Here is a 22,188-nt window from a genome sequence, read left to right as displayed (position 1 = left end):
TGAACTGAATTATCACTTCTACTGGCCCTGGAACTCCCCATCAATGGTTATTTCTTCCTCTAAACCATTTACAGCTGTGGAATATATTCTACTCTAAGAATATATTGAAGGTCAAAAGAAATCTCCTATGTGCTACCAATGACTCATGATAGGCCACAGCCCAAGTCAGATAATTTACACTTAACAAGAAAGCAACAAAAACAATTTAAAATATTATCATTTACTTCATTAAAAATCTTGTTTCTTTAAAACCCTAAACAAAATTGATCCCATTAGTAAAGATAGGCACTCATAATTTTTTAACAAGTACATTTTAATAACCTTTGATTCTCACACAAAGCAATCTAATTTTCTGAAAAAAGAAATTGCTACACAGAATCCTTTAAACACAGTTTGTATCATTCCAAATGAACAGGTAAGAGGTGTGAGGACCTCTGTGCTCATGGGTAAGCCCTAGTTGTCCCTTAGGTCAGGATCAAGACCAGTTTACTCCTTAACTTCAGGCAAGTAATAGTGGTTCCTCAGTATACCCTTACAAATAAACTATTATTCTTGATAATGAATCTACCAAAGGGAAACAGAAAAGAATGAGAGAGAAAACTGAAAAGCAAACGTACAGTATAAACATTCCCATCCTAATAGTTAAGGACTCTAAATAACAAATGGTACCAACTTTACATGTTTGAAAATACTTTAGTATGTAGAACATTTAAAAGCAAAAAGAGAAATCACCCTTCTAAGTACTTTGAAAGCATGTTACCCTGTTGGGTTTACATGTGAGAAAGTCTTAAGGACCACCAAATATGTAGAAATAGGAATTCCAAGTATCTCAGTTCTCTGAATATACAAAACCAAATAAGGCACAAAGACCTAAAGAATAAACCCAAAGTGAGTTTATAATGTTTCAGTTTATGTGATTTAGGGCCCTTCTGTTTTGTCCTGTAAGATAATTTAAATAGTTCTCTCTGTTGCATGTGTCCAAATTTATTCAGACTGTTAGAGATACATTCATTCTGAAACTTTAGAACACAACAGGCTCTAAAATTTTCCAAATTCTATTGTTGGCATAATCTGATTCAAAATTTACAATCTCCAAAGAGACCCAAAGCAGGTTTCATTAAAACTGCCTGCTTATCTAACTGCAAATTCTAACCTGAAATATGAACTGGAACATATACTACTAGTTATAATAAATAAGTTAGAATGATCATTGGAATGTCCCTCCAGGAGGCCCTCAGTTTTCCTATTCGTCTTTCAAACAACCTACCCTTCTGTGCATTACATACTGACACCCCTATAGAGACTTCCTAAGCTGATCCCAGATACTCACATGCAGCAGATAACTAACATTTGTAGCTATCATAGTTCACTGGTGCTGGTTTGTGTAGTTATCTGACCATCTTGCTGCATTTGTTCTTTATATTTTATTTAAGTGGAGGAGGTTTAAAGAAAAAAATCAAATGGCTGACATGATATGAACCAATGGTCTTTAAATTTAACTCAAATGGGACAAGAATAGAAATCAGGAGGAATGAGTAATCTTTCACCTCAGCTGGTTACTCATAGGACTTAAACCAGTGAACTGTGTTAGAATGAGAAAAAGAGCAAAGGCAAGGAGGAATAAGCAGAAAATATTGGAAATAAATTATCTAAGATTATGTCTAAAAAATGAAGCAAAACTGGGAATTCTGGAATGATTTAGATTGCTAAAACTCCTCCCCATTTAGTCCATTAGGTTTTGCAGAATCATCTTCAAATACATCTTCAGCAACGTATTGAGTCTAAGAGAAAGGAACTTCCTGTGTTGGGGGTAAAAAAAAAGAAAAAAAGAAAAAAAAACTGGCCCCAAATTATTTTTGTATTTAGTGAATGATTCTGCATGAATCTGTATGAATAAAGATTAGAAAAAAATTGCCTTGGCAATGAAAAAATGCAAACCAAGAAATTAAACACTAATCTACAGCAAAAGTTGCTACACAAGAGACGTTTATTAATGTTCTGTTGTATTTACAGTTTTAACATAGCAAACCAAGGTGAATTACCACTTGGCAGAAAGCACATCATTCTACAGTTTATAACTCATCAGTTTCTGCTAACACATTGTAAAAGCAAGTAGTACTACAGTATGTTAGGGATCATCTCAAAAGTTCCAAAATAATCCTTTCTTTGCTCCTAAGTACCTATTCTCCTCCCTACCCCAGCCCCTAGCCTAATCATCAGGAGAACCACCCCCATACCCCCACCCCCCACCTAAAAAAAGGAAAAAAGGGGGGGTAGGGACTCTAATCACACAGAAAGTGTCAAGAATTCCATCTTAGTAAATAAGCTGCATTTGTCCTTGCCCTTTTTATTTTATACAGTGACAACAACTTTACAATTTTTTAGGTTCATAACACAGAACAATAAGGGACTGCAAAATTTAGAATACAGACTATAAAAAAATTAATGCTTATTTTTTTTTACCAATTAAGAACATATTCTTGACCACACCTTAAATGTATTTTGCACTATGATTTTGCTTCCAGGTCTTCACAGTACAAGTGAATAAATTTCTAGATTAATTTTAACAGCGAGTATGGATTATGTGCAGAAATGCAGTCAAAACAAAAGTTATAACTTTTGAGAAAACCCCCTTTAAAATGGCCAGCATTATACATATCTTACACTAAAATACTTAATTCCAAGTTCATTTTGAGATGGAGGATGAATAAAGCAAGACTGCCCCCTACTGACTACAGGGGCAAGGCTCATGCTATTTAAAATGACTACAAACAATAGATAAGGCATTATTAATACATCACATACTTGATTGCGAGAGATTTTTCAAACATTAACCACTAAGGATTCAATGATTACAGAATTTTGCATTAACTATTAAAATTTTACACCTAGGAACAAATAAAGAGAAATGATCTTTTTCAACAGTACTTTTATTTTTTTAAAGCAGGTGATTATTCCTCTGTGTTCTGCATCTTGATTCACTTCCTGCAGGTGTTCTCTTGCTTCTTCAGAGAGAATTCATAAATGCAGGAAGGCCTTTGCCAGAAAACATCTGCGAGAGAAGGATATTGAATATTGAAACTCTAGTTAGCTTGTTATTTTGGCCAAGAGAAGGATGTAGTCACAAAAGAAGGCAGGATGTTTGGAGACACCAGAAGTACATTTTAACATAGCTTTAAGATTACTATACACTGACATCATACTATTCAATAAACATTAAATTTTCAGTTCTTAAAGTTACCAAGGACTCTAGAACAAGGAAGAACGTGAACGCTTTCTCTAAAGCCCATGAGGCCAGGAATCTCTCTCTCCAAACTTCCTCACCAAAGAATGAAATGCAAATACCACTTCCTTCACCCTGCACCAAACTGCCACAGCAATGACTGTAACTTGGAGGCCAGGACACAGTAGAATCCAAGGGCAGAGGTGATTTTCCTGATACACCTAAAACTACTGTTTACCCTGCCAGTTTCTGATAAGGATGCCAATGATGTCATGCTGTACTATGTACTTTGCGGCATGGCAAAGCTAAAAACAACTGTAAACTCACAGGTATCACAGATCCTTCTTTTTAATCAATTAGGAAAAGAGTATGTATTTGGGGGCACATATATCTGAAAAAAAGTTGATAAAATTTTTTAAAGATTTATTTATTTATTTATTTGACAGAGAGACACAGAGAGAGAGGGAACACAAGCAGGGGGAGTGGGAGAGGGAGAAGCAGGCTTCCCGCTGAGCAGGGAGCCAGAACCCCAGGATCATGACTGGAGCCAAAGGCAAATGCTTAACAACTGAGCCACCCAGATGCCCCAATAAAACTAATTTTTTAAAAAAGGATATGAATGAAATAAACACTCTTAAAATAATGTCCATATACTGTAAAGTCCAGTTCTTATCCCACATTTTGAGGAATTTCTGTATGGGTCTAATTGTTTTGGATTTCATGGAAATAATGGGGAAGGACAAGGAACTCCCAATAGTCATGCTAAAGAAAACCACTAAAGAGATACATGCTACCAAATAAATATTTGAGAAAATACCTTGTGGTACCCTGCACCAAGGAAGAGTTGGATGGGTTACTATGTAGACCCTTAGCTTACTTCTCCACCTTTCCAAATTCCTGTAAAAGCTCCAAGCAGCCCTCTTCTATCTTTTCTGCTTAGACAACTGCAACAATCTTTAAAAGGCTGACAAAATGCAGAGGAGCTACAATAAAAAAGGAAATCAACATATACTTTCTTAAACTGTTAACATTCTCCCAGATCCCAAATTCAGTCGATATTCAAGAAGACCAGTACCACTGACATAAGAGCAACTTCTGTTTCGATTGAGAGAGCTCAAGATGTGCAGGGACAAAGACATGTGAACACAAGGAACTCGAAAAACCAAGAAGCAAAAACACTTATCTGCAGACCGACATCAAATGGGAGGTTTCTGCCAGGAGGCTAGACTTCCTACAAACTTAAGTAACTTCAGTTTTGGCTGTTTCCATTAATAGCTGAAAACTGATGTAATTGTTCCTATTCACCACAACACTAGACTTTAAGAACACACAGTCCAGATAGCTATCCGGTCACTTTCCTTAGACCAGGCTGCTTCCACAGAGGTGAATTAGCTCTAATAGCTCTATCAAAGTCAGCGCCACCTAGCAAACATTCCAATTCCATTAAGAGTGCCTAGACAGGTTAGCAACGGGTGATATCAATCACTGTACAGATTCCAGAGGAAAACGACCGCTAGAGAGGTGCTCACTGCTAAGAACCAGAGGCCTGTTCAGATGGCGGAGGCCTGTTCAGATGGACTTGACTCACAAGTTGTAACAGAAACAATGGTGGCACACAACTGGAGGACAGAAGGGTTTTAGGGACTGTGGGCTTTATTACTAAACTGTACATCAGATCACTTCAGAAACCAAAGGGACCAGGAGCCTACAGATCATTTAATTTCAAGAGGAAGACAAGTATTTCCTCCTGAACGTTATGTGAAATTTTTAAGCTAAAATTCCACTGAAATTTCTACTACCTTGCCACTTTTTAACATAGTCCAATACACCAAACTTTAATTTGAGGTAAGCTTCCTTTAGTAAATTGAGAGAGTTACTAAAGAGGAGGGGAAGATTATATGATGAGACAAATCAAAGCACTTAACATCATATGGGGAAAAACTTAAGTATCTGGTGTTTAATAGGGACAGCTTTACCAGGTCATAGGACTCATTTAATTATGAAGGCCTCTACCTCATTAATGTCAGGGCTTAAAAAACTTTCTTTCCTCAGGGCACCTGGGTGGCTCAGTCAGTTGACTCTGCCTTGGGCTCAGGTCATGATCCCAGGCTCCTGGGATTGAATCCCACATCATCAGGCTCCCTGCTCAGCTGGGAGTCTGCTCCTCTCTTTCCCCTTGCCCCTTGGCCAAAGGGTAAGAGCGCTTTCTCTCTCCAAAGCAAAACAAACAAACCCCAAAACTTTCTTTCCTATTTCACAGGTGGTTAAAATAACAGAATTTAAAATCTACTGTGCCTATACATGCAAGTACTTTCAGAGTAGTGCTGGCTACAGTTAACTGCGTTACCACGTTCCAGCTACTGTAGTTAAACCCTCAACTACTTGGCAGCATCACTGGAAGTGGTACTCCACATACATTTATCTTCCACGTAGCTGGTAAATAAGAAGTATGAACACCAAGCATTTTGACCATTTCAGATAAAGAGATTTCTGAAAGGGATGTGTTTCTTTTTAAACACTACAGGAGCATTTGCATTTTGTTCGTCACTTCCTTGAGGTCACACCCTTTGAGTGCTGCGGGCCCCACCTCTACAGTTCCTTTTGGCTCTTCTTGCTGTGGGGTAGGAAACCAGGTTTCCTTTATAGGCTTAAATGCACTCCCCAAAGGGAACCTGAAAGCAGCCCCTGAGATAGTAGTACAGGAGCTTTAGTGTTTGCCTTTTGTAACAACTACTTTAGCTGATTAGAAAGAGAGCTTCTGGGGTCATTTAAAGGTCTGTTTGCATGTACTGTATTTTAGGTCACCTGAAAAGAAAAGTCCCTATTCTTATACCTTTTTCCAGTAAAATGCCAGATCTTAGGACCACATGGGAATTAAGTTATTCTTCTGTTATGGCAAAGCTATTTTAAAAGTTCCTACCTGTGTCTTTCCGGCAAAAGGTAAACCTACAGCTAGCTTTCAAATAGCGACAGCTACATTAAATTAAGTAAGAAGTCTTGATGAAAGAAAATAAAATCTTCATTCTTCGCAAGATGGTTTGCAAACATTCTACATTTGGATCTAGATGAACAGTTTTTATCCCTGTCAATGGACAAAGGAAATTCAGTCCCATGGGATATTACAGCTTTTCCTATTCACTCTGGGGATACTGACAATTAGTAAGGAAGTCATTAGAATTCTAAATGTTGCTGTAAGTCCCCAAACCCCTAATTTAGAGCTCTGAATCCTCTGGGCATGTCAGAAATGATTTTAAATCGACTAGAATAGCAAAGTCAGACAGAAAAAGAAACCTACTATGCCCTACACTGGGGGATGCCTGAAGTTTCTGACAACTCCTAAAGCACAATAAGCCTTCTGACTCCAAAATAGAGAGAACTGCAGGCTTATCATGTCTCTTCACTGCTCCAGGAGCATTAGTACTAAGGGCTGCCTACTTCAAATCATAACCCACCAAAAAAGACACTTTGCTTTACATTTAGAATACTCCTAGAAAACATTTCAGAATTTTAAAAAATCCAAACAGAACAGTAACAATTTTTAGAAACAGAAGCCCCTCAGGGTGCCTGGGTGGCTCAGTGGTTTGCCTCTGCCTTAGGCCCACATCATGATCCCAGAGTCCTGGGATCAGCACCGCATCAGGGTCTCTGCTCAGCAGGGAGCCTGCTTCCTCCTCTCTCTCTCTCTCTCTCTCTCTCTCTGCCTACATGTGATCTCTGTCTGTCCAAAAAAAAAAAAAAAAAAAAAAGCCACTCAATACAGTCTCCGACAATACAGGAAAACCAAGAAGTTCAGGCTTTTTCCTAACCAAGCTGTTACTTGTTGTGTATTAGAAACAAGATGAGAAAGGGACACCTGGGTGGCTCAGTTGGTTAAGAGTCTGCCTTCAGCTCAGGTCGTGATCCCAGCGTCCTGGGATTGAACCCCGTTATCGGGCTCCCAGCCTAGTAGGGAGCCTGCCTGTGCAGGTGTTCTCTCTCTGTCAAATAAGTAAGTAAAATCTTTTAAAAAAAAGGGGGGGGGGACAAGATGAGGAAGGTGTGCAATCCCCTACTAAATACTGAAACTTCCTTCTAACTGAAGAATGAAGAGAATAGACAGAGGTGTCATCTCAGTCCATTCAGAAATTCAAAGCTACCACTTGACTAGACTAATGGAATCTATTATTTTTAAAAAAGAGAAAGAAGGAGCACCTGGCTGGCTTAGTCAGTAGAGCATGTGAGTCGATCTTGGGGTTTTAAGTTCAAGCCCCAATTTGTAGAGATTTAAAAATAATTTTAAAATATTAAAAGAGAGAGAGAGAAATCTGTCCCTCAGGATACTTCAGGCACCAAAAGATTAGGAGAAATCTATAGATAATTTTGGCACCCTTTGTAACAAGGAGAACCATGGCAACCCAAAAGAATAAACTTTTGAATCTTTGGTAGGTTACGAGTTAAACCTAAGGCTTAGAAATAATTACTAATTATAATGAGATGTGGAGAGGAAAGAAAAAAGATGACAACAGTAACTTCATAAAACTGCAGAGAATATCTGATAAGTCTCTTAAAGTTAGGATGTCCTAGACCCAAAGCATTAGGAGCTAGGCTGACAATGTTAATGTCCACCTGTGTCCTAATTCAAATTCGGGATATGCCACACACTTCAAACATGCAATAAAACATTCCCCTTCTCAAAAACAACAACAACAACATGTAATAATCTTGATGATTACAATTTTCTTTCAAATAAAAGTACACACTCCCTTGAAGAAACTTACTTTAACAACACAAGCTTAAGTTCTTTGTATGCTTTAACTTTTGTAAGAAATGCCTTATGAATATACTCTGCTACAATGCAAATATCTGAACTTACCTATAACTGTCTGTTACTTACATAAGGATACTTAATTATACATATAAACTGCTTAATGTAATATGCGATATACAGAAAACCTGAAAAATGTTATCATCATACCACGCTTGAAAAAAATTTTTATCATATTCAAGAAATTCTCATATTACTCTGCTGCTTACAAAATTTTAATGCTGTCCCCCATCACCTGGCAAATTAAATACGGTGGCTACTTTCTTTCCTAGAAGCATACATCCTGATACTACCATGAATCTTCAAAACCGGGAACTCCACTCTTAGCATATGATTACCTATGCAAACTATGACTACCCTACAGAAAATACAGAACAAATTAATGTTCATGAAGGGTTAGCTTTTCATGAGCCAACATGTCACTGGATTTTAAGGCTGTTAAGAATTCTATAGTTCCACTGCAAATGGGCTTAGTACTCAGTACTTAGATACTTAGATATTTGAGAACACTGTCTCAACCTGCCTTTTCCTGCCCTGGCCTTCAACATTCCTTTATGCTATCATCAAACTGCTGTCCCTTGAGCAAGCTCCATTCTTCCTTGCCTCTATTTACATTCTTCACTCTGCTTCAAGTGACTCTGAAATCTTCCCCACCTTATACAATTTTCACTAGTAGAAATTCTACCTACCACTTGTTATCTCAACCAGTACACCCTTTACAAAACCTTGCCTGCTCTTCAGGGGGCGGCTGGCTGGCTCAGTCAGTAGAGCATGCGACTCTTGATCTTGGGGTTTGAGTTCGAGCCCCACACTGGGTGCAGAGATTACTTTGAAATAAAATCTTAAATAAAAAAAGTCTTGCCTGATCTTCAACTAGCCTAGTCCCTAGATGTAACACAAGGCTCCCCTCCACGACCCACTCATCCCCAAAAGTCTTAAGTAACAATGAGCTAAGTTCAAGAAGTCCTGTATCTTGGTACCAGAGAGATCTCTCTCTCGTTTACTCTTTCCCAAGATTCCAGAGCTCTTCTTTTTTGTAGCTACTGATGGAAGATGGAACAAGCTCTGGGGAAAACTACACAGAAATCAAAGAGGTGCCTCAAATCAGGGCTTAGACCTTCTGTTCTAGCTAGGCAGAGGAAAAGGCCCTTTCCCCTTCCTTTCCTTGCATTTGACCCTCCTTACCACCAGAGTGGTAATATCAGGGTATGAACCTAAGGAAGGGCACCAGGAAAGTCTCCCTGACTAATTTTAAGAGATAGAAGCCTTGGTGAGCTTGTAAGTAAACTAGACAAAAGGAGTTTCTTCACACTGGAGCTCTGGGGTTTAGGGGATCTAATTAAAGCTTGGTGATTAGGCCTGAAAGGCTCCTTTCCCACTATTTTCCTTCAGAACTGGTGCAACAATAAGCAGTGGCTTCAGGATTCAAGACTCAAAGATCTAGAACCCCACAGTTGCAGCCAAATATCCTAGCTCCCTGATGACTAATAAGACTCCGGCCTCTTCTCTACCGTCAGAATATGAGATGATGTCTTCTCCTATGGGTTTTTCTAACTTGCCCTTTCAATAGCTTTTTATGAAAACACCCCTTACTAAACTAGAAACTGCTAAAAGACAAGGACTGTGGCTTCCTTACCTTCTCTGTATTTCCTACTACAGGGGGTATACTCTACTCTGAACCTGAACAGCAATCTGCAATGTATTATGTGATTATTCTGGGACTAAAATAAACTTTTGTTTTTTTAAATACCTTTAATAAATAAAGAGAACTCTGGTCCTGGGGAGATTTGAGAAAGTTTCTGGCATCTTCCGAACCTTTGCATAATTGATAAATCCTCTGAGAAACAGGAGAAAGCCTGATTTAAAAAAGAAAAGTCAAGAATGAATGTATAGTTTCCGTATTAAGTCCCTTCCCCAGAAACATCCCTCTTGACAGCACTACTTCATTGTTTTTCTGCTAAAAGCTATCAAAACATGAGTAATTTTCTCCAAAAATTTCCAAATCTTTCCATTTTTCAATGAGAAGACATAATCTCAAGAGCCCAAATAAAAGTCTTTTTGCATGTTAAGAACCTAAGTCTAAAAGGGAAATAAAAAATAAAATGGAGTTAAACATGTACATTTGGCAACTTGACACGCATCATCAAAACCTACCTTCTGGGTTCCCAAAAAGTATTTTGAGATAATTAACCCCCCACCCTGACCCCTGCCAAAAAGAACAGGTTATAAAATACTTTTCTGAAGTAAAAAGAGAAAAAAAACCCATCCCTTCCTGTCATATCGTTTTTTCTGTCAACTGTACATATGCTGTCCACTAGATGTCAGGATGCCCTTATCTGCTACAGTTCTTTTTTTCCCCTTGACACCAATTCTTGTATTCTCAACTCTGAACTCCATTTCTCTATTCTTAAAAAAATATAGACAAGTAGGGTACACCTGGCCATTTATTTACCAGGCACTAAGGGAGTAAGACTAATTCTGTGCGTCTACGCCAGCAGCTATCCATTCACAGTTGGCACCTCTTCTAACAATCTGTGGGGAAGGTGATGGGCCTCTCCTATGATACCTCACTCGCTCTTGGTCCTCCTCCATTAGAGCTGGTCCCTGAGTCTTAAGGGATTTTTTAAAAGCAGTGTTATGGTGATGTAATTCACACAGCATGAATTTCACTCATGCAATGTACACAGTTTACTGGCTTTAATTTTAGTATAGTTATGGAGCTATACAACCAAGAACTATTATCTTTATTTTAGAATATTTTTAGTACCCCTAAAAAACTTGGTACCCATTCAGTAATCACTCCTCATTCCCATTCTGTTCAGCACCAAAAGCAGTAAGTGACTATAGAGTAGGGGTCCCTGAATCCTAGCAAAATGGAGACCACACCTAACCTATATAGAGGGGACACCTACAGCTCCACTCCAGTAAAAGGGTGGGCGCCATGCAGAGGTCTGTTTTGCTAGATATTCCAATTTTTAAGGAAAGAAAAAAAAAATCATACCTTTTACATGGAAACTCTTGATTTTTAAATGACGACAGCTAATTAAAAAACCTCTGAAATAACTGTAACAAACTAACTACAACTACTGGTTAGGCGTAGCTCATGGGCTGCCAGCTTCAGAGTTCTGTGTGTACCTACTGCAACAAAAACACCCCAAAAATTTCTGCAAGAGAAACTCCAAAAATGACCCAAACACTGGGTTCAAATGCACAAATGGTAACTGAAGCCTCACCATTTTTTGCTTACTGGTAAATAGTAAGAAAGATTAATTACAAGCATTACAAATTCATTTCCCATGAAACTTTAATATAGGCAATCAATTCATTAAGTTTCTTTAAGTTATCTGTGTTGTCAACAATCAACACAGAAAATACTGTGAAAACACTGAAAATATGCTTAATGGCTGGTCCATTCAGGATCTGCTTGGATTTAGGCTTGGTGGGGGTGGGGGAGGACAGTCAGCCTTTTTCTTAAAAATACAATTCTGAGAATAAGCAAACCAAGAAAATATTCCTCCAAGGTAACTCTTCTTTGGGGCACTTTTATCATTAAGTATCTCAGTAATTAAGTGGGGGGGGGTGGCGGGAATCATGACTTCTCTTTCCGTGGAATTCTAATGACCAACCGCAGAATAGATTGTACCATTGGAGAGGCTGGGGGGTGGTGTGATGTAAGACCCGTATTTTCCAAGTAAAATATAGATTCAGCAATGCATGGTCTATCACCATAGGCAAAGCAGGTAGCTCCTGAATGTACTAAGCAACTGTTGGGTATGTGTACTACACTGTACTCATTAGACCCATTAGCACCATTGCCACCAAGGATCTTAATTAAGGTGGCAACAAGAAGTCCCAAGATGGGACAGGAGGAAAGTAGTATCACAGAAGCCAGGAGAGGCAATTATACCATCTTCAACAGCTACATGATGGCCCTGCTATAATTCTGTAGAAATGACAGCAGTGATGGTGATCTGTTATTGTATCATACATATTCTTTATACAAAGAATGAAGAAACCAGTATTATTTACCCTAATGTTCATTTCTTTGCTTTAAAGTGTCTTGAAAGAAAAGATTTTAAAATAAATACTTTATAATAAAAAGGATAATCTTAAGATGAAAACCTGAAATTGCCTAGCACTTTTTTTTTTTTAAAAGGTCTCCTCCTTATTGCTAAATAATTCTTATTCTCATCAGTATTGAACCAAGAATTCTGGAAACCCAATAATGATTCCTCTAGAAGTTATGTCTAGCAAGGCTATACATTTTGTTTCCTGCTGATAGATCCAACTGAATAATGGCCACATACACTCCTGAGTAGTTCAACTGGTTACAATATCCCTGTAAACAATTCAGGGTGGAGTTTGTGAACCCTTCTGTGGTGATACTTCTCCAGAGGAAAAAACTCATAGAGTCATCTTATTAGTGTGTCCCACTGGTCACACAGGAAAACTGAGAAGTATATATGAATGGGTTAGGAAAAATTGACCCTCACTAAGAGATGTTTTATTAATATGCACGTTCCTCTAGTGGTAATGAAAAACTAATCTTTAAGAAATATTTTAAAAATTATACTTATATTGCTAATATATTACTGTATTGTAAGCAAGATGAGGGGTTACTAAAAGTAATTTTACTTCTAAAATTTAACAATGATCTTTTCTCTCCTTTGTCTATATTAAAAGCACTTACCTAAAACCAGGAACACCCACCAGAGCCAGTACTGACCATCAAAATATCCAGGGAAATAGGTAGAAAACTGAAAAATAAAGCAAATTAGATTAAAGTAGCTTATCAGGTATAATTTCACATTTTAACTTAAGGGCACACAAAACACAAAGTTTTTGTAAACTAATGCTATCATTTAGCTCTCACAATTTTTTTAAGTGAAAATATTTTATATATTACTGACTTGAAATGATTATCATATACGCAGATGTATTTCCTTTCATGGAAAATCAATCTTGAAATATGATTTTGGCTTTATAGACTTTGTTTTAAAATATTCAAGTCTTTATTTTTTTAAAAGATCTTCCCCATACAATATTCATCCTTCTAGAAATATGTGGATTTTCTTTAAATATTTTATTTATTGACAGAAAGAGAGAGCACAAGTAGGGGAAGGCGCAGGAAGAGGGAGAAGCAGGCTTCCTGCTGAGCAGGGAGTCTAACACAGGGCGCAGGGCTCCATTACAGGGCCCTGGAATCATGAACACAGCTGAAGGCAGTCACTTAATGACTGAGCCACCCAGGTGCACCTAAAAATATGTTTTGATGATACTTTTACTTTGTCTACCCAGTGCCAAAACCAATAATTTTGTTCCTATTGTTCCGGGTATGCCTTGAATTTGGAAGCTTTACATCCCAATAATCCCATTCCTTTACCAAATAATGGAACACTCTGGCCAAAGTCAGGGGTGCTGAAGTTTTCTTGTACTTGGAGAGCAAAGGAAGAGAATAGTTTTCTTTCTTCTGTTAAGCATGGCTGTGCTTCTGATGTGATGCCTGAAACCGCCAGAGCTGTTAGAACTCTGACGGAGCAGCTGTACCAACATGCTGAGCCAGGCGTCAACTGTCCCTAATGATGTCAATGAAACACTGATTTCACGATCTTCCACAGCAGGACTTGTTTTCATGGGAAATAAATTCTCCCAACTGTTTTCTAAGCCATTCTGAACTCAGTTTTCTATTACTCCCAGACAAAGATATCCTGATATGAGGTGATTCATTCGATTCCGTTTTAACATTTCAGTCAGCTTAGTGAAAATTTTAGTTAAAAACTAATGTTATATGCTTTCTATTGGGGGCTTTTACATTCAAGAGTTTAACACAGTTTGAGCTTTAAAATACAGCATTTTATTTCTTAAGAAAATAACAATTTAAGATTTAGAGAAGGAATGAAAAACCTCTTTAGGGCTTGGGTTCTTCACCCAAGCCCATCGCTTAGCTGAACATGTATTAGCTGCCTCTGGGAAAAAAGTCCAAAACTTTTAATAGATTTTCAAAGGAACTCAAAATCCTAAAAATGTTAACAACTGGTTAAATCAATAAATTTGAAAAAGTCCAGTGGTAAGTCAACACCAATTAGTTAATAATGCCTATTTATGAGGAATACATTGATTTTATCCATCAAGTTGACAAAAGCAATAAACTTACCTGAAATCACAGTACTTTAAGAGACTAGATCTTTTCAAGTATAAATTACTACAGCAATCCTGACTACCTAGTAACTCCCAAATCACTAAAGATGTCTCTCTAATATACTTTAGAGATAAGGCCCCTTAATGGAATAGCACTTGTTAAACCATTTCGGCTCCCATTTTGCCATAACCAATGATTACTGGAGGGAAGAAGGAGGAAGAAACGAAGAGAAGGAAAGAGGGAAGAAGACAGACCAAAACTTTAGCAGGATTAATGTGAGGAATGCCTGTTTTTGATGAGACACCAAAGAAGTGGTATCTTTCTTTCTATTACAAAAAGAACTAATTTTAAAACAAAAACACATATTACCATATCATAAACATTAAAAGCAACTTGTGAACAACCTCTAGGATAGATGCCTTGGGACCACCAATATTCACTAGATTTAACTGTAACTTTCATGCATCAACCACCAGCAAATGCTTTTGGTTCAACTTCATGAAACCAGAAGAAAGACAAACCTAAAATCATTTTAAACGTAAAAATAATGTTTAAAAAAAAAAAGTCAAATAGTCCAAGTTTTTCTACTTATTGTTGTACTACAGGGTCTATCTCTTCTGGTATACAACTTACCCTGACAATCAGGATCCACTTAATTAGAGAGAGACCAAATCCTGAAATGGCCCCATATCTTCCTGCAGCTGAGGTGGTCAGGCAAAAAGACAGAAAAAATCCAATCCAGTTGAAGAGGAATGCCACTGTAAAGGCAGAAAAGAAAAAAACCGTGTCAGACATGTCAAACGCAAGACGTGTCAAACCCAAAAAGCAAGAGTGCTCTCTATACTTGCTTTTGCTTAAATGGCTTTTTCCAAGGATAAAAGATAGTCTGTTCACCCACCATAACCCTTGCCCTACTTCCCCAAAACATCCATTCTGTCTTCTTCCCCCCTAAGAAAAGCAAGAAACCATCTGCTCTGAGTATCAGGTATTACACTGTTATGTCTGCTGCCATTCACTTTCAAAAATGCCTTAACATTCAACAAACTGTATACTTATGACTTGTACCCTTTATATATTACACTTCAGTAAATAAAATCTGATTCAAATTATTCATCCCCCTACTTCTATGAATTTTGAGAGCTTACATTAAGATTACCTCTAAAAAGCACTGTTTCCTTTATATATTTTTATTATAGGAAATTTTAAAATGGCTGCTTACTTCTAAGTGACACTCATGGAAAGTTGAATGCAAAACAACACCAAGTTAGGGGAAAAAAAAAATCAGTTGACTTTCATAAACCAGAAAATAGAAACATTAAAAAAAAAAAATCCATCAGACTAAGGTCTTTTGAATTCCTACTCTACAGGGTCAGGTATGAGTAGGAGCAATGCTAAGGGTCTTTGCAAACCTAAAAGATGGGACTCAGTTTATGTAAAAATACAGCATCCCTAAAATTGCTTCTTTTTATATTTTCTATAGCTATTTGTAGAAAAAGCAGATAAACACAAAGGATATTAAGATAAAAGTAAACTAAGCTCTGAACATCTCAGTAAAAGGCATCAAACAAACACAATGTATTAAAATATTAGCTCAACTACTCATTTTAATTCAGTCAGATTCACCCATAATTCAAAGCACTCCAGTCTGTGGGAGGTTTTTTGCTATACGTAGTTACTTACTGAAAAAAGTTAACATGAAAATCCCATCATTTCCTATCCTCAGCTGGTCAGCATCATCGAAGTCATCTCGACCCACAAAATCCTCATCCTAAGTGAAAAGAAAAAGATTAAGTTAAATTCACAATGAATTAGTCATAGGCAAACGAAAGTCATCAAGAAAAATAAGGAATGGGATAAAAATGAGTACCAGGAGAAATTTTACTGCTTTGGCTCAATTCAAAACTATAAGCATTGGGCTCAGTATGTGCTAAAAATTTCATTTTGTCATTTATGTAAAAGATATAATTAGTGAAAAAATAAATATTTCTTCCATCCCTAAAGTTTTCTAAATGAATCGTTCATTTTATCATCCAAGTTCTTTAATAATGAGCTTCAAAAATTATCAAGTTCAGGGGTGCCTGGGTGGCTCAGTGGGTTAAGCCTCTCTCTGCCTTCTGCTCAGGTCATTATCTCAGGGTCCTGGGATTGAGCCTCGCATGGGGCTCTCTGCTCAGCAGGGAGCCTATTCCCCATCCCTTCTGCCTGCCTCTCTGTCTACTTGTGATCTATCAAAAAAAAAAACCAAAAAACAAAAAACAAATTTATAAAGTTCAATGAAATGTATTAATTCATATGTGTCTAAAGCAAAAAAAGATACACATTTGGCTTAAATTTGGCTTACATTCTAAAACCACTAACCCAGGGGCAACTGGGTGGCTCAGCGGGTTAAGCCTCTGCCTTTGGCTCAGGTCATGATCTCGGGGTCCTAGGATTGAGCCCCTCATTGGGCTCTCTGCTTGGCGGGGAGTCTGCTTCCCTCTCTCTCTCTGCCTGCCTCTCTGCCTACTTGTGATCTCTGTCTGTCAAATAAATAAATAAAATCTAAAAAAATAAATAAATAAAACCACTAACCCAGGGTCTTCTGGGGGCCCATAATATTATTATTCCAGGACCTATTAAGGAGCTCAAATGCTTTATGAGACCTGGGAGAAAAAGGAGAGCATGATCTCACATGAAGAGGCCATAGGGCTGCCCACTGCTCAACTCCATAACTATTTGTTCATATTAGCATATAGGTCTGAAACAACCTCACTTCCATGCTTACTGGCAGATAGGATCCTTTCCATCCTACGCTGAAAACATAATACTCCAAGCCTAGAAGGAACACAATCCTCACCAACATTAATGCCCACATATGGCCCACCTTTTCAACTGATGTAGGTTATGTGTTGAAATACTGAAAAATACATGAATACACACTTAAAAGTAAAAGTTAGATTTGTACACAGTCCAGTGAAGGTTCCCCAAATGAAAACAAAAACAAAAACAAAACTTTAGGGACAACAGAAACTCTCTCTACACAGAGAGAAACAGGGCTGGGAAGTCCATGACAGGCCTGGGGAGGGGATATTAGAGAAAGGAAAGGTGTCAGTGGCAACTTCCATTTCTAACATTTCTTCTCCTGTTAGAAAATTCTTACAATGTGTTTATGTTTTTTAAAATACTAAATACCCAGTTTCTGACTTCATATTAGGAAAAATAAGGCTTTGTGCCTAATTAGACAGTGACGGGTTTTTTGCATAAATACTCAAAGATATACTACAAAAGGACATGGAAATATTTTCTAGTAATATCGCAGGTGCCTTCTAACTGTTCTTCCTATTCTTGGTATCTCTACTACCAGATTTCTCCTACAAATTGCTGCTGGGTTAACATTTCGAAAACACCGTTCTTGTCTTACCATATCCCTGCTGAAAAAATTTTGACTAAAAGAGTCTGTGTGACCTACACTTAAGTCTAAATGCCTCAGCTTAGCATTCAAAACATACTATAACCTATAGTGTGGTCACAAACTCTTTGCTCAAGAAAAATCAATTACTACATTCACAGACCCCACCCCACACCAGGCTGGATTCACATCTGCTTTCTGCCCTTTTCCCTCTGGAATGTTCTTATCCATCAAATCTTAGGGTCTACTTCAGATCCCATCTTCCCCACAATCACACAGTAAAAAGTCACAGTTCTTAATGCTCACTGCACTTGTACTGCTGTTTAGATACTGGTATTTGTGGGCCTTTCCCCAGCTATATTTAAGTGCTTATACGGTAGGAGTATTCCCTTATTCAAAGTTTTCTACCCACCCACTGCAAAATACATTGCACACTGTGTAAGAAAGTGGTCTACACAGGCTTGCTAAATAATGTTTAACAGATTCTTAAATATGTATACTCATCAAATAAAAGTATTCTAAGAAGCTCTGCTATTAATCAGAGCTAACCTCTGCATCTATTTCCATGGGACAGTTACCACAGAGTCTAACATGACTACAAATTACACACAAGATTTTAGAGTCTAGAATATCTGGGTGTGACTCTCACCTATGCTACTTCTTAGCTGAATGACTCTGGGAAAATTACTTACTTAATCTCTCTGGGCCTCAATTTTTGCATCTGTAAAATGGGGATAATATAATCTCAACCTTGCAAGGTTATCATGAGGACTTAAAATAACATACTGGAAACTGAGCATAGTACCAAGCATGCCATTTGCTTCCAATAGAAGATTATTACCCTAAGACTGTTCTGCCCTTAGACCATAAGCTCCTTGAAGGTTGCTAGTTTCTTCTGGCACCTGCAAGAAATGAGCCCATACTACCAGATGGAATCAGCCTAGACTGGCCTTATAAACTATTATTTCTGTCAAGCAGTGGTTTCAGAAGCCCCACCACTCATAGTAGGTGTGGTCTGTAAATAGTCCACTACTCTAAGTCCTGAACTTCTGGGGCCTTTGCCACTGCACTGCCCAGGCCAAACTTCTGTTTTTATTCTTATTGTTCTCTCTGGTTTCCTTTCAGGACTGGAGTCTGGAACCCTGACTGCCCCTATTCTTAGGAAATGAATCCTACTCCATCATTTCCCAATATCTGGACTAAGATCCTACCTACATCACCTTCAACCTAGATGAATATTTATGAAACCACATCTAGTCACTTGCAGATCTGACATCAAGAACAAAGTGTGTCCCAAAGTCTCCTGGCTTTCATCACACCCGATGTCTCCTACCGTAAATCACCATCAGGCTAGACGGGATCTGAATTCACTATATCCCCACAGATGGAGTGGTCTGGAATGCAGTTGGCATGAGGTTCATCGAGACAATTGTCAGGGCCCTTTTATAAGTTTAATTCTATAAAGTTGAACTTATTCTTTCTATAGATCTGCCCAGCAGCTATCTACCCAACACCAAAATATGAAGTATGCAGATTTTTTTTTTAATGATTTTATTTATTTATTTGACAGACAGAGATCACAAGTAGGCAGAGAGGCAGGCAGAGAGAGAGAGAGAGAGAGGGAAGCAGGCTCCCTGCCGAGCAGAGAGCCTGATGCGGGACTCGATCCCAGGACCCTGAGATCATGACCTGAACCAAAGGCAATGGCTTAACCCACTGAGCCACCCACGTGCCCCTGAAGTATGTAGATTTAAGGCAAAATCAGTATATTTGCTAAATCAGCCCCTGCTCTGAGACATTTCAGTCATGGCAGGAAAGCTGAGAAAATGGTGGTAAGAGTAGAGAGACAGGGAAAATAAGCTGGTCTGATTAGTGATTTTCTGCTGATTTGTACCTTTTACTGCATCATTTCCCATATGAGTAAGATTTATTATCTCAAAAGAAAATGTGCTTGTTTTTAAAAATTAGCTGTACTTTTTACTAATCAGTACAATCATAAGGAATACATCAAAAGTAAGTAACGAAAAGAACCTAATTTCCATAAAGCAGCCAGCAATTAACATGGTAAATTGGACTTACTCTTCCAGGAACCAAGGGGATAGTAGCTTCAGCCTTGGTTCTCTCAGCTTCATCATAGCTGGGCAGCGTCGTCGCCACATTATAGGAAGGCGGCTTTGGAAATCCACACTCATCTTTGTAGTCAAAATATGCTGCAGAATAAAAAGGAAGTCACCATTATCTGACCATTAACTGACCTGAGGAAAAAGAAGATTTCCACTAAGTCTGGCAAACAAAAAAACAGCCATTCCTCTAAGAGTACATATAGAATAACTGACTTGAGGGTTGCCTGGGTGGCTTAGTCATCAGGTGTCTGCCTTCGGCTCGGGTCGTGATCCCAGAATCCTGGGATCGAGCCCCACACTGTGCTCCCTGCTCTGTGGGAAGCCTGCTTCTCCCTCTCCTACTCCCCCTGCTTGTGTTCCCTCTCTCGCTATGTCTACCTCTGTCAAATAAATAAATGAAATCTTTTAAAAAAGAAATAATTTAGTTGAAATGTTTATGTATGAATATGAGATTGAGAATGACTTTTAAATTCATCCATCTTTGAATTATTTAAATTTATTCATGTAAATCATTCTGCCTTCCCTTCCAAATGTCCTTAAACACTTTTTCAAATGTTACATGGTACGTTCAAAAAAGCATTTAATATTAATAGTGGCATAAAGACAACATTTAAGCCAAAAATACCTCACCTCTCTATTGTAAGCTGTACCACGGTTTCCTCCCATTTATAAACAGGTAAACCAACTTAATAAAAAAGTCACAGCGTGGGTGCCTGGATGGCTCAGTCCTTAAGAGTCTGCCTTCGTCCCAGATCATGATCCCAGGGTCCTGGGATCAAGGCCAGCATGGGGCTACCTGCTCAGCGGCAAGCCTGCTTCTTCCTCTCCCACTCCCCCTCATGTTCCCTCTCTCGCTGTGTCTCTTTCTGTCAAATAAATAAAACCTTTAAAAAATTTAAAAAAAAAAGATAAAATAAAAACATCAAAAACCAATGCCTTTAAAAAAAAGTCACAATATTTTAGCATTTTGATTCTTACACATTCGTTTTACCGTGTACTGGCTTGTATGATGTGCCTAAGGTAACTAATTCAGTTACAAAGCCATTATTTATTTGAGTTAAATTTTTTATTTTCTCTTTTTAATGCTGCATCTTCATTCTCATTAACTCCTATTATAAGAAACTCAATATTTATTAGAAAAGAGCTATTAAAAATGTATTAAATTTCTGCACAATTTTTTTAAAAACAAACATCTTGGGGAAAAAAGTCTTATTGTTCATCAAGATTAACATTTTTCTTTTTTCCTCTGGTTAATTGTAATAAACTTCCAATTTTACTGTAATATACTACTGAAATCATGAATCAATACAATTCACCTCATTAACAATGTGAAGAAAATTCTATTGTATTTGCACGGGCAGAAAAAGCATTTTATAAAATTTAACACGTTGCCAATAATAAAAACCCTTAGCAAATTAGGAGTAAGAGAAAATATCTTTAATCTGATCAGAAGTATCTATGAAAAACCCAAGTAAATATCATAATTGTAAATTTTTTTCCCCTAAAATTAGAGATTTTAGACAAAAATGTCCCTAAACTTAGAGATTTAGACAAAAATGTCTTAACATTACCTTAAAGGTCCTACTAGTTGATGTAATATGGCAAGAAAAGGAAATTCAAAATGTAAGTATTAGAAGGGACAAAATAACTGTCCTTAATCATGGATGACATGATTATAGATATATCAAATCCAAGAGTATCTACAGACAGAATTAATATATAAATTTATTAGCAAAGACTCTACATTCAAAATCTCTGGATGGATATAAACCATCAAGGGTACTTTTCTTTGCCAGCAACAAGTAGAAAATAAAATTATATATGGATGATTTTTTATAACAGGATGAGGAATAAATCCAGTAATAAATAGGCAGGTCCCCAATATTGAAACCCACAAAAAACTACTGAGTGGATTAAACAAGATCTTAATTAGATGGAGAGATATGTCATGTTTACAAACTGGAAGCAGTATTATAAAGATGTTAATTCTCTTCAAACTGATCCCCAGATTCAGGACAATTTCAACTACAATTCCAGTTTTTGTTTGTTTTGTTACATTTTACAGCAACTGACAAGCTAATTGTAAAATGTATATGGAAATGCAAAGGCCAAAAAAACCCAAAGCAATCTTGAAGAACAAAAGGTCTGAATGACCTATATTACCAGATATAATTAAAGTGGTAGGGGATGGGCATAAAGATAAATAAATAGACCAAAGAACAGTATACTGAAACCAGAAACAGATCCACTCATATATGGCCACCTGATTTACAATAAAGGTGACACTGTGGGGGCGCCTGGGTGGCTCAGTGGGTTAAAGCCTCTGCTTTCAGCTCGGGTCATGATCCCAGGACCTCACGCCCCACATCCAGCTCTCTACTCGGCAGGGAGCCTGTTTCCTCCTCCTCTCTCTCTCTGCCTGCCTCTCTGCCTACTTGTGATCTCTGTCTATCAAATAAATAAATAAAATCTTAAAAAAATATAAAGACACTGTGAAGCAGTGGAGAAAGA

The 22,188-nt window shown here is 37.7% G+C and overlaps 1 protein-coding gene across 1 annotated transcript in view; it reads right to left on the bottom strand.

The window, feature by feature from the left end:
* Positions 1 to 1,969: 1,969 nt before the first annotated feature.
* The window catches only part of NDFIP1 (Nedd4 family interacting protein 1), a 56,184-nt gene continuing 35,965 nt past the window's right edge, over positions 1,970 to 22,188 (bottom strand). The window contains exons 3-8 of the mRNA XM_059417809.1: positions 19,634 to 19,764; positions 15,847 to 15,934; positions 14,800 to 14,924; positions 12,718 to 12,784; positions 9,778 to 9,883; positions 1,970 to 3,052 (exon numbers count right to left, since the gene is read on the bottom strand). Coding sequence (XP_059273792.1) covers positions 9,780 to 9,883; positions 12,718 to 12,784; positions 14,800 to 14,924; positions 15,847 to 15,934; positions 19,634 to 19,764 — 515 coding nt within the window. The 3' untranslated portion in view covers positions 1,970 to 3,052; positions 9,778 to 9,779. The remainder of the gene's footprint in view (positions 3,053 to 9,777; positions 9,884 to 12,717; positions 12,785 to 14,799; positions 14,925 to 15,846; positions 15,935 to 19,633; positions 19,765 to 22,188) is intronic.

The sequence above is a fragment of the Mustela nigripes genome, chromosome 12 (genome assembly GCF_022355385.1).
Source record: "Mustela nigripes isolate SB6536 chromosome 12, MUSNIG.SB6536, whole genome shotgun sequence".
Taxonomy (NCBI): domain Eukaryota; kingdom Metazoa; phylum Chordata; class Mammalia; order Carnivora; family Mustelidae; genus Mustela; species Mustela nigripes.
This window is presented reverse-complemented; position numbering and strand designations above follow the sequence as displayed.